This window comes from Natator depressus, chromosome 1 (assembly GCF_965152275.1).
Source record: "Natator depressus isolate rNatDep1 chromosome 1, rNatDep2.hap1, whole genome shotgun sequence".
Taxonomy (NCBI): domain Eukaryota; kingdom Metazoa; phylum Chordata; order Testudines; family Cheloniidae; genus Natator; species Natator depressus.
In genome coordinates, this window is record NC_134234.1 from 25,277,255 (window position 1) to 25,290,980 (window position 13,726).

At 42.4% G+C, this 13,726-nt stretch overlaps 1 protein-coding gene across 1 annotated transcript in view; it reads left to right on the top strand.

The window, feature by feature from the left end:
* The first annotated feature begins 574 nt into the window (after positions 1 to 574).
* LOC141981079 (cyclic nucleotide-binding domain-containing protein 2-like) overlaps positions 575 to 13,726 on the top strand; it is a 125,109-nt gene continuing 111,957 nt past the window's right edge. Inside the window, exons 1-3 of the mRNA XM_074942883.1 lie at positions 575 to 616; positions 1,168 to 1,234; positions 5,903 to 6,089. Of these exons, the coding sequence (XP_074798984.1) occupies positions 1,209 to 1,234; positions 5,903 to 6,089 (213 nt within the window). The 5' untranslated portion in view covers positions 575 to 616; positions 1,168 to 1,208. The remainder of the gene's footprint in view (positions 617 to 1,167; positions 1,235 to 5,902; positions 6,090 to 13,726) is intronic.

The following is a 13,726-nucleotide window of genomic DNA, read 5'->3' on the forward strand; positions in this document are numbered from 1 at the left end:
ATAAGGTATGGAGAATTGTCTGATCTATTCCCTAGACCATTCATAATTTTGTGTTCCTTTATTATACCCTCTCTCGTTACACGAGCACATCAGGACATTCAATGAAACTGACGGTGACAAATTCAAAAGTAATAAAAGGGAATTTTTCCCCCCACAATGTGAAGCCTGTGGAACTCATTGTCACAAGATAGCACTGAGGCCAAGAGCTTAGCAGGATTCCAAGAAAGGACCGAGCATTTATATGGATGGCAAGAGCATCTAGAATTACACACGGAAGGATAAAATAAGTTAAGGGAGGGATATCAAGCCTCACGCCATACAAAAACCTCTGACTGATGCAGTTAGGAAGACACTTCCCCTCTGGGCAGATTATTCCATAACTTTCTGCTGCCAGGTTTTTGCATTTTCATTTGAAGCAAACTGATACATTTGAAGCCATGGTCAGACACAGGAAACTGGATCAGAGGGCCACATGTCTGATCCCCGGGTGGTAATTCCTAAATGCCCCAAAGCACCTCACCCCACCCTACATAGATTCTTCCTGTTTCTTGCAGGGATAATCTATGCACAAAGCAGAATGAATGGAGCCATGGCCACCCAGAAGATGGATGCACAGGTAATTCTGCTTTTAGTAATGTTTGTTTTTGGACAGGGGGGAGCTGAAGATGAACAAAATAGGCATATCTTTCTATGATTGAATTATTTTCAAATTTTCAAATTTGGCTTTAAGTGTATTATTAGTAATTATTATTGTTGTTAGCTGTGATGTGGACTGGGTCAGGTTTCTATTCCACAGTAATGAAGAGGTTAAAAACTATTTGAAAATCATCCATGCTATACAATATTTGCTTTGCCGCCTGGAATTGACAAAGAAAGAAGTGTAACACAGCAGGTGAGTATGAAAGCTATATATTATTTCCTAGTAAACACAGACATAGCAACACCACAACACGACAAATAAATAGTAAATTTAAACCATTCTCTCCCTTTGTCAGTCAGCAGTGGAATCTGTTACTCCCTGCACTCAAACTCTGATAATATTGTTGATTACGCACACTCTAGAGGTTGTTACCATGCTGATCTAACAGGTATTAACATCAAGCTATCAACTTGGTAAACAGCTTTGAGCTGCTTTATTGCTGCTCACTGCTATTCTGTTTTACTTAGGTAGTAACACCTGCCAATTTTAGTGCCAGAAGAAGTAAGTCATGGAAGGTTTCTCTCCTGAAAGCAGGTATGTTGTATTTTCTTCTGGGTTTGTTACTAAAAGGAATTCAGTGGCTGGGCACAGTGAGAGCTCTGGAATCTAAGGCCAGCTATTCAGCTTTTAAAAATATTTTTTGGAAGGTCCATGCCCTAAACAATTTACAGTCTAACTCAGGCAACTTGGATACTTTGAGATGATGCAGGTCAACAGTTCCTTTACACGAAGGCTTGGAGACATAGTCAGTTAGGTGTTCAAAGAGGAAAGGTTGAAGAAAGAAGTAGGTTTTTAGGGAAGATTGCACTGTTTGCTGCCTGTGATATATCTGTTCTGTGGAAGGGCCAGATCCTCAGCTTGTATACTACTACGTAAACTCCATTGACTTCAATAGAGCTATGACAATTGAAACCAGCGGAATCCCTGGCCCTTAGATTCCAAAGCGATCACTGTCCCCAGCCACTGAATTCCTTTTCATCTTTACATAAACTGACAGGGTTATATAAATAATAATACTGCATAAGGACAAATCCAGATGTTGGGTTAACTACATTTGAATCTGTATAAATAATGTTTAGTCATAAGCTACAAATTCCCAGTGTTTTTATAAGGGAGAATTTTATGTACATGCCAATAGATGGCAGTCCATCTACATTTCCTTTTCCTGCTTCAGATGGGAATTAACAAAACAAAACCAAAAAAAAAAAAAAAGAGAGAGAGAAAGAAGAAAAGCAAAAAGCATTTTTTCTCAAATGATTTTTTTCCTTTTATGTGTCAGAGTTTGAAAGCTAAGTGTTCAAAAGCCCTGGGAATGAGAATTTATCTGAAAACTAGTCTAGTGCATGCAACCACAGCACAAATTACCCCATGCTGTCCTGTCAGATTTAATCTCCCTAAATCATTTTTGTAAGGGATGATAGGGGATTTGGTTACCATGCTAGCTAGTAAACTGAGATTAGCAATGTGCTCAGTGATACTGTTTGTTTAATCTGTGAATTAGTTTCTTGACTGACTAGTACATTGTGAATCCTGAGCAGATATCAGAAGGTAAAAAAATAAATAAATAAAAATCATCACATTAGCAGATTACTTGATTCATGTAAAATAGTCCTGATTTGCAAGGTTTGGGATCTGCTTCTGCTATAGTGTGCACCAGTGTAAGACAGGAATAACTCCAGTGAAATCACATTAGTGTAACTCTAGTACAGGAGACAGCAGAATCAGATTGTTTGTGTCCTGCTTGATTACAGTTCAGGGCCTGCAAGACAGCTTAGGGAGTTAAAAGTATTTTTTTCATTGAATGGCTTAAGCTTTGCTCAACATCTCAGGTTGCTGAAATCGTTTTACTTTCTTTACCACACCAGGATGTTACATACACACACACACGTTGCCAATGGACATAGAAAACTGTACAGTAAAAGAACCAGTAAGAGAACCAATAAAATGCCACCAGGACTAAATGACAAAGCAAAAGAGGTGGTTAGAAGCAAAGAGGCATCCTTTAAAAATTGGAAGTCAAATCTTAGTGGAAAGGAACATTAGCTCTGGCAAGTCAAGTGAAAAGTAGAATCAGGAAGGCCAAAAGAGAATTTGAAGAGCAACTAGCAGAAGACACAAAAATTAACAGCAATTTTTTAAAGTACATCAGAAGCAGGAATTCTGCCAAAAAAATCAGTGGGCCCACTGGACAATCAAGGTGCTAAAGCAGCACTCAAGGAAGACAAGGCCACGACAAAGAAGCTAAGTGAATTCTTTGCATTGGTCTTCACTGCAGAGGATGTGAGGGAGATTCCCACACTGAGACATTCTTTTTACTTAATAAATCTAAGGAACTGTCCCAGACTGAGGGGGAAGTAGAGGTGTTTGATTAATTAAATAGTAATAATAAGTCCCCAGGACCAGATGGTATTCACACAAGAGTTCTGAAGGAACTTAAATATGAAATTGCAGAACTACTAACTGTGATATGTAACCCATCACTTAAATCAGTCTCTGTATCAGATGACTGGAGGATAGTAAATGTAACATCGATTTTAAAAAAAAAGCTCCAGAGCCAATACTGGCAATTACAGGCCGGTAAACTTAACTTCAGTACCAGGCAAACTGGTTGAAACTATAGTAAAGAACAGAATTATCAGACTCAAAGATGAAGATGAACATGATTTGTTAAGGAAGAGTCAACACAGCTTTTGTAAAGGGTAATCATGGCTCACCAATCTATTAGAATTCTTTGAAGGTGTCAACAAGCATGTGGACAAGGGTGTTCCAGCTGATATAGTGTACTTGGACTTTCAGAAAGCCTATGATCTCACATCAAAGACTCTTAAGCAAATCAAGTAATCATGGGATAAGAGGGAAGGTCCTCTCATGGATCAGTAACTGGTTAATAGATAGGAAGCAAAGGGTAGGAATAAATGGAAAGTGGAATATAGCTGGGTCCCTCAAGGATCTGTACTGGGGCCTGTGCTGTTCAATATATTCATTAATCTGGAAAAAGTGATAAACAGTGAAGTGACCAAGTTTCCAGATGATACTAAATTATTCAAAATAGTTGAATCCAAAGCAGACTGAGAAGAGTTACAAAGGGATCTCACAAGACTGTGTTACTGAGCAAGAAAATGGCAGGTGAAATTCAATGTTGATAAATGCAAAGTAAAGCACATTAGAGATCGTAAGCCCAAATGTATATACAAAATGATGGGGTGTAAATTAGCTGTTACAGCTCCGGAAAGAGATATTGAAGTCATTGTTGATGGTTCTCTGAAAACATCTGCTCGATGTGCAGGGCAGTCAAAAAAAGCTAAAAGAATGTTAGGAACCATTAGGAAAGGGATAAATAATAAAACAGAAAATATCAAATGCCATTATATAAATCTATGGTACACTGATACCTTGAATACTGCATGCAGTTCTGGTTGCCCCATCTCTAAAAACATATATTAGAATGGAAAAGGTATAGAGAAGGGTAATGAAAATGATTTGGGGTAAGGAACAGCTTCTATATGAGGACACATTTTAAAAACTGGGACTATACAACTTAGAAAAGAGACCACTAAGGGAGGATATGATAGAGGACTATGGAATCATGAATGTTGTGGAGAAATTGAATAAGGAAGTGTTCTTTACCCCTTCACATAACACAAGAACTAGGGGTCACCCAATGAATATAATAAACAAACAAAAGAAAAGGAGGACTTGTGGCACCTTAGAGACTAATGATAAATTTGTTAGTCTCTAAGGTTCCACAAGTCCTCCTTTTCTTTTTGCGGATACAGACTAACACGGCTGCTATTCTGAAACAAAAGAAAGTACTTCTTCACCCAGTGCAGAGTCAACCTGCAAAACTTGTTGCCAGGGGATGTTGTGAAGGCCAGAAGTATAACTGGGATCAAAAAAGAATTAGATAAGTTCATAGAGGATAAGTCCATCAGTGGTTATTAGGCAAGATGGTCAGGAATGCAACCCCATGCAAAATTGTGGCCCTAATCCTCCAGTTGCCAGAAGCTAAGACTGAACAACAGGACGTATCACTCAATAAATCTCCCTGTTCTGTTCATTCCCTCTGAAGCACCTGGCATTGGCCACTGTCGGAAGACAGGATACTGGGCTAGATGGACCATTGGTCTGACCCAGTATGGCCGTTCTTGTGTTCCCAAAACGAACTTTGTACATTTCCACTGAATTTGCTAAATTACAAAACAAAATGACACACTCAAATTGAAGCTGCTGTTCTGGCCGGGGGAGTGAGACAAAACCATCAAATGGATTTCAGTTGGAAATGCATATTTATTTCACCCCCAAATCCTCAGGTCCAAGTGTAATTCACATGGGGCCAAATATTGGTTCCAAACAAAAAGAGCTATGCAACCTTTACTCATGTTGGGGAGCACTTACGTGAGACACCAGTAGGATGACCCATGTGAGTAACAGTTGCATAGTGGAGCCCAAAGCTTGAGTAAAAACACTGTGTGTGGAGGGATCTGTTTGGATATAGGGGTAGAATCTCTCCCTGCCATTCAGAAAGCATATCATGGAGAACCTATTCATGCTGTCCTCAGCTCTTAGTACCAGCCTTGGGCTATAGGCATGTGAAGGCCTGCTGCACACTGCCATATGAAGGTCTGTCATTCAGTGGATCCATGCTATTAGCAGACCCACTGTCTACACACCTGTCACTCCCTGGTTCACCCACAATCCCCTTCCCTTCAGTGCACCTTCGGAGCACGGAGCTCAACTGCACAGCACACAGTGGTCTGCAGCAACCCCCTGTATGGCCTGGCACCCTTGTGCCGGGTTTCCTCATGTTTTCAGGCCTATTAAGGTGGTGTCTATTGTTTAGTCCTGTGCCATCCACCTTGCCCAGGCTGTTCAGAAAGAATTCATGATCTTAAATACAATACACTGGTTTCCACTGAATTCTTAGCATCCTGTAATTTATTCTGTCCTTCCTTTCACCAGCAAATGAAATATACCAAGCCTGTAAATAGGCTTGAATCTACAGCCATTGTTAACTAGAGAATGCAGGTAGTGTAGAAAATAAATTGCATCTGCTAGAAGGTCCCAGCATGAAAGCAAAGATTTCTTACGTGATCACAACCCCCCCTCCCACACACACACTAAAATAGCACATAAAATATAAGCCACGGGTACCTGTTTTAAGTTGCAATCAGCTTTATTTTTTTTTCTTTGGGCTGCTCTTAGTTGTCTGATGAATAAAACAGAATCTGGAGATGACAGAGCTGATACCGACAAGGAATGCAATGGCAATAATTCTGGCAGAACAGAAAGCACAAAGCAAGAGACATTTTTTCCGCAGTTCCTTGTTCTACAGGCTTCTGAGTGTGAACATGCTGGACTGCCTGGGAATCAAATGGATGGCAGCTGCCAGGTACAGAATACAGTGTCAAGTGCTTTGCATTGTTCTTTACCTTCCCAAGATGTGAGCTTTTAAGGGTACTTTATTTCACTACAGATACTTTTTTAGGTTCTTTTTGTGTCATAGATTAGCTGTTCCTTTTGCAATGAGACAGGTCAGTTATATCCAAGGGTGACGGGGAGGGAGAGAGAATCCAGTTCTCATTTTATAAAGCCTTTCCCTTTAAAAAGAAGTGGCAGTCTGGGTCTTGGGAAGAGCAGGAGAGAGAAACTAGAACCTTTAGCTTAGGAGATGAATCCCTATAATCCAAAGCCAATACCAAGTGACCTACTGAAGGGTTTCTGTTTAAGCCCTGATGCCTGCCAGTACCTCTCATCTTTGACCTGAAGGGATTGATTGCCAGTTTCTGGCGCATTAATAAATTTGCTGAGCTTCTTTGCCGCTAAACTGTGGGCATGAACTATTCCCTGCCTAAAAGAACTGAGAAGAAATCATTGAGCTTGTTTTCATGGCTTCACCTTAGTTGCTGACTCAGAGGATTTATGCCATCTCTGAAATTAATGGCACCACAGCCTATGAACATTGTATTTTTATTTATTTATTCTTGAAATAAACTGGTGGGAAATGAAAAACCAGAGTGAAAACATGTTCCTGCTTTTAAAGATGTAGTTCACAATGCAGTTAAGGATGTAAATATTAAACCTGGCACTGCATCCGTGCCTTCCCAAGCCAGCTCCCCAGTAATTCTGTAGCACTGTGCTCAGAATGGAAAGGCTACAGCTTTATTAATGGCATAGAATTATCCAAATATGCCAGAATTAATCAGGCATCTTACATCAGACTAATGGGCATAAAATTAATAGGGTGTTTCGCATTCTCTTTGATAAATATTGGTGCAGGAATTCAGTGCTCAGACATGGGAGGAGAGGGACAACGGGCCTGATCCAAATACCACTGAAGCCCATGGGAGTCTTTTCATTAGCTTCAGTGAGCTTTTGATCTAGCCCTAATAATGTAAGTAGGTAAGTAAGTAGAAGGATGTGGATAAATTGGAGAGAGTCCAGCGAAGGGCAACAAAAATGATTAGGGGTCTAGAGCACATGACTTATGAGGAGAGGCTGAGGGAGCTGGGATTGTTTAGTCTGCAGAAGAGAAGAATGAGGGGGGATTTGATAGCTGCTTTCAACTACCTGAAAGGGGGTTCCAAAGAGGATGGCTCTAGACTGTTCTCAATGGTAGCAGATGACAGAACGAGGAGTAATGGTCTCAAGTTGCAATGGGGGAGGTTTAGATTGGATATTAGGAAAAACTTTTTCACTAAGAGGGTGGTGAAGCACTGGAATGCGTTACCTAGGGAGGTGGTAGAATCTCCTTCCTTAGAGGTTTTTAAGGTCAGGCTTGACAAAGCCCTGGCTGGGATGATTTAACTGGGAATTGGTCCTGCTTCGAGCAGGGGGTTGGACTAGATGACCTTCTGGGGTCCCTTCCAACCCTGATATTCTATGGTTCTATGATTCTATGATTCTAAGTATTGCATGAAAGAGAGAAGCACTGTGGTGGGCTAGTGGATAGGACACTGGACTGGGAGTTAGGAGACCTGGTTCTATTATTGAACTGCTGTGTGGCCTTGGCCTCAGTTTCCCTTCCCAATCTCTGTCTTGCCGAGTTAGACTGTCAACTGTTCAAGGCAGGGACTGTCTCTCATGATGTGTTTGTATGGTGCCTAGCATAATGGAGCCCTGACCTTGCTTGGAGCCTCTAGATGCAACACTGTCATACAAAGAAGGTGAGATAACTATAGTAAGGCAAAGCACTATGCAAGCTTTCTCTTCCTATCCCTCCTTCTGCCCTGACCTACTGTGGACCTTTGACATCCCTACTATTTCAATATCAGGCCCTTTCTGAGCAGGGCTGTCAAACTGGGGCAAATGACTATCTCTTAATTGCACCACACAGAAAGAGTTTTAAAAACCATACGAAAAGGCCCTTTCATGCAACATTAAGTTTACAATATGAAAGGCTTAAAGTTCTTGGTGCAATGCTAAACTCAGTCCAATTGCCTGTCCTGTTTCTTTACGGGTGCCCAGGAACATTTAACAACATAAACATTTCTGTATGAGCTATCCCTTTACCAAAAAAGCTGGAGTAGAAGATGCAGCACACAGGACATGCAGTCCAGGTAATGCTACTCCACTGTTACTTTTTTACTGCCCACATTGTGAGAGTTTAATAGAAAGCATCCTAATCTTGACCCATATCAAGGGTCTGGCAATTGCAGCTACAGCCCACAGTTCCAGATAAAAAGCTTAAGATGTCCTGGAATCACTATTGGAAAGGTAGGAGACATTTGCATGCTCCTCCTCTAGCTTTGCAGGGAAAACCCAGCAGGGCTCACAAGAAGAAACCCACAGGAGTTAAACTTATATATTCCAAAAAGAGAGGCCTGCCTCCACCAGCATTTTATTAACGGAGGAATGGAACTGCCCCAGTATTGCATTTGAACGAGCCACTATCCAATGCACACTACATCTGCCACCGACAGGTGACAACACCATGATAGGTCCCAAAAGGGGATTGAGGCCTACATTCAGGTTAAGTGGTAACTTGATTACAATCTGTAAGTACCTGCATGGCGAAAAAATATTTGGTGATGGGTGTCAAGCTGTCTAGAGTGGCTCATGAATGTGGGTCCAACCTCAGGGCAGACTGGTACAAACCAGGGCACAAACCCCAAACTGGTTGCGTGTTCTATAATTAGATTCCACCAACCAAGTATCTAGAGTGAACTCCTCAAGCACTACAGTGACCTTGCCATGGAGTCACTGACAGTCCCCTTAGGCACTCCGGTCTATCTTGCCACCCAGCCAAGCCTGCCTTTGTGATAGATGATCCCTTACGCCAAAAATTACAATAATACTCAGATTACTTCCAGTCCTAAAAGACCAGTCACTTTCCCCGGGTCAATTGTACTTTAGATCTATCACCAAAGACAACACTTGTAGCCAATTCTGTAATAAACAACTAAAGATTTATTAACTAGGAAAAATAAATTAGAGAGTTATTTACAAGGTTAAAACAGGTAAATATACTCTCACAAATGAGTTACAGTCTTAGGTTTCAAAAGGTAATAGGAACTGCTGTGTGCAAGCTCTATATGTCCTTTTATGGCTAACCCAAGTTAAGCAGTTTGGGGAGCCCTTGCTTAAGATTAGAAATATTGCCCTCTCCAAATTCAAAGCAGCATAGTGCTACAGTGCCTTCTGGTCAGGGATTTTTATTTCCTTCACCCAGAGTTCAAAATGTGATGGGACGAGGGTCTGTGCACATTCCCTCTTTGTAGGTGTTGGGGGAGCTATCAACAAAGATTTTTGTTCACTGACATTCCACAATATTTCATCTAGTGTCTGTAGGTCTTCTTTTGCTGAGCAGATGACGCCTCTTGCAGTAAAGTAGTATTTCACACTTGGTAATGCTTCTCTCCCGACTGGTGGTGGTGGTGGTGGTGGGAGGGGGTTCCATTTGCACTTTTATAGTTGCAAAGGAAACACTTAACATGGGATACAGATAGTGTAAGTGAGATTAATGCATGCAGCAATTCTCAAGTACTTCATAAAGTCCAAACACTAAACACCTTCTTATAAACTTAAACATCTGTTTTAACAATGCGAACACACAGGTGAGCCAGACTGGTTTCCAGCTATGCATTTATCAGTGTTCGGTGAGGCCTAGGGGCCTTGGCATGAGCTGGCACCTGGTCTGCCAGCATCACAATGAGCTCTTCTATCTAGCAGAGAAAGGTATAACACAATCCAATGGCTGGGAGTTGAAGTTAGACAAATTCAGAAAGGAAATAAGGTGCATGTGTTTAAGTGACGATAATTAACCACTGGAAGAATTTACCCAGGATCATAGTGGATTCTCCATCACTGACAATTGTCAAATCGAGATTGGATGTTTTTCTAAAAAACAAGCTCTAGGAATTATTTGGAGAAGTTCTGCAGCCTGTGTTATGCAGGAGATCAGACGTCTGGGCTTAGAATCTACGAATCCCCAGTAGGGATTGGGTTTTGGTGCCTGCGAACAGCGTGGGAATAGGACAGGAATGGAGCATATTCATATTGTTTTCCTGCTAAACTGAATCTGGGACCACAGACTCTAAAATGCCTCAATAGCTATTCTATTACATTACTGTAGGGCATTCAGGATTGTTTCGGTGTTTTCATAGCTTAACAAATCCTTCTGATTTCTTTTATTTGTAATTTTAATTATGAATTTCCTGGGTTTATAATAGTACTCAGTTTGGGGATAATTACAACATCCTCTTAAAATCTTTTACCCATAAACTACTGATGTGTACTCTCAATTTTAACTCCATTTAATGTAAGCTTTTTGTCTTGGCGATTATATTACATCATCTATCTATCTAATGTATTTGCGTGTGCACACACACACATATGCAATGGATACCTCTGGCAGGATTTTATGGGGGGTTGTGATGCAAGTCCCTGCAGCACTTGATCCTTATACCCCCTTGTGGCTCATGTCCGTGGTTTGGCAGTAGTGCCTAGTGGCTCAGAGTCTGTGGGTAGGCAGTGGCACCTAGTGGTGCAAGTCCACAATTGGCAGAAGCACCTAGTGACTCAACGCTGTGGGTTGGCGGTGAGGGAACCCAGGCCATCCCACTCCATTAGATTCCAACCCAGAGCCTTGGGGCTGGCAGGGCAGGTGTGCAGCATGGGTGAGGGTATCACCAACTCTGCTGCCTGGGTTATGTCCTACTGCACCTTCTGCTTCTCCAGAAGCCCAGTGCTACAAAAGAGTTTGATGCCAGTGAACCATTGTTACCGGTATAATTGACTTGAGAAATCTCTATTATTATGGATCAGTAAAACTCATTTGGATCAATATCAAACTTACTCAGATTATAAATCTGAAAGCTCAGGTTGAAAGTTGTAGAGTTCTTGCTCTTAGAGAGAAAGTGAATAAAAGAACAGAGTGGGAGCAGAGAACAGTTTTAACGAATGACACCAAATATAGGGTATCCATTTGCAGCAGTCTAATTTTGGTGGTGAAGGAGTTCCATCCTTAAGCAACACATGTATCGGAGACTTCCTTTCAGCTAGGACAATATACCTTTTTTAGGAATCACCCCTGAAAAAGTTGAGAGAGGTTCACAAATGAAAACTAGTTTTTGCAAACTCTTCAAACCTAAAAAATAGCTCAAGGGTTTTGTGAACCTGCAAACTCCACCAGCTTGACGCATCCCAGAAGTTTTATTTGCAGGATTTTCCATCCCTTTTCAGATCTCTGGATACAAACAGCTACTCAGACCCTGAGTTGAGCCATTAAGTGGTCAACAAGAATCTAAAAAGGGAGATACAGGTGAGCAGAATGGCCAGTCCATGTGATTGGGGATTGCAAAATGCATTAGGGTTTCTCCGTTGAGTGTTGTTCCAAAATAAGCACTTGTGAGTTTAAGCTGATTTGTCAGTTGTCATACCCAGAGACAAGTCAGGAAATGATTGCATTGATCTGCACTTCTACTCAGAGCCTTATGGTTCTGTGGGCCAAACAATCAAGGCTGCTAGGTCATGGGTGCATATTCTAATGGAGGATGCAGGCATGATTGGTTTTTATTGTTACCAGTGCCCATAAAAAGGTTGGGGTTTTTTTTGCTAAGTTTTAAGTTAATTTTTATTCTCTCTATTTTTAGGCTTTTCTGGGATGCAAATGGCCATAGTCTCTGAACACCTCCCTGTGTTAAAGGATATACCCACAGCACCCCTGGGAGGAAGAGAAGTAGTCGTATCTCTACTTTATAGATGGGGAGCGGAGACAAAAAAAGGTCTCGGGCCTGATTTTTCAAAAATACTGAGGACTTGCAGCTCAAGTCCATGGGTGCTATGGGGTGAAGAGCACCTCTGAAAATCAGGCCCTAAAGGACTGGCGCAGGGTCATGCAGGAAGGCTGTGGAAGAGCTGGGAGCAGAACCCAGAGCCTGCATCTTAACCACAGGATCCATCCATTATATTGTAAGGCACATACACATGATAAGCTTGCCTGAGCAACCTTTATTTGGACCCTTTCTGTATATCATTATGATACAATCTTTAATTACTATATTTTATTGTGGGCACAGACACTTCTGCCCATTCCCCCCAGCTTGGACCCCTTCTACCCCAACCACTTCAACCTGTCCCTGTGTATTCCCCAACCTAGCTTCTTGTCCCAGTATAATTCTCCTCATGTAGCCAGTCCCATTTTCCTCTCCTCAGGCTTCTCATCCCAGTCACCTTGCCCAATCATTTCCAGTTCCCCTCCACTCCTGCTGCTCCTTGTCCCCAGTCTCCTTGCCCCCAGTCTCCTTGCCCAGCCAATCCCTGTTCTCCCCTCCTTGTTGGATCTGACTCTTTCCTCCCACGACCTCCAGTGATGCCCTCCCACCCCGGCTCACATTGTCCATCCGCACTTGCTGCCAGTCCTAGTTTTTCTCCTTGGGCTCCTTGTCCAATCTCAGTGTCTCTTCCCCTCCTGCCAGCTCCCTTGTCCCTGATCTTTTTTCCCTGCTAGTCCGTTCTGCTCCCTACACATCCCTGTTCCTCATCAAATCTGTCTCGTTCTCCCCCCATCTCCTTCCTCCCTAGTTTCAGTCTCCTTGCACAGCTAGTCCCAGGTTCCCTGGGTCCTCAGCTTATCTCAGTCTCCCCACCCCACTAGCTTCCAGTCCCTCTCCCATTTTTCTCCCTAGTTCCTATTGCCAGTTTCTGCTCCTTGGCTCCCAGTTCCAGTCTGCTTGCCCAGCCGGACCCAGTTTCCCCCCTGATTCTCAGATCCAGTCTCCTTGTCCAACGAGTCCCAGTCTCCCTCTGGCTCCAAGTTCCGGTTTCTGCTCCTTGGCTCCCAGTCTCCCCACCATCCCATCTCCAAGTCCCAGTTTCCCTCTCACTGTCCTTCCCCACCAGCCTCACCTCCTCCACCCGGGCTTCTTGTTCCAATCTATTTTCCCCCATCCCATTCTCCTCCCCTTCCCAGTCCAGTTCTTGTCCCCTCAGCAGTCAAATCAGGCAGATTCTTCTTCCACCCTATCTGGGCCCAGCAAGAGGGTCATTGTGAGAACAAGAGCAACAGCTTCCCTGTTCTCAATTCCAGTGCCTAGCCCCACTCCAGCCCACAGCAGCCCAAAGGTGCAATTTCAGGGAAAGTCCTGCTCAGCCCAGGCTGGAGGATGCCCAGTGCAGATGGAATCTTTGGGGAATGTAGCTGGGAAGCTTTAGCAAGTCTGTAAACATGTACGGACACCAATTTTTCAAAAGCTTCTAACTTGAACAAATTTGATTAGATTTATATTGGAATGGCAAAAGTCAGATCCCTGCCACAAGGGCCACTTCCCTGCCACATTTCTAGTCTCTGCTCCAGGGGATGTGGAGTGTTAAAGAATTCCAGAGAAAAGGTCACCAGCATTTTTTAACATGGGAAAAATAATGTATTTTTCCTTAGCCTCATTCTCGGACATGACTAAACCATTTTGGCTGAAATTTTCCAGAAATAATTTAGTCTAAGGCAGACACACAGCATGGGAAATTTCATTTCAAAGGGTTAAAGTTGGGCAAAGTTATAAACAACTGAAAAGAACATCTTATAATGGGAAA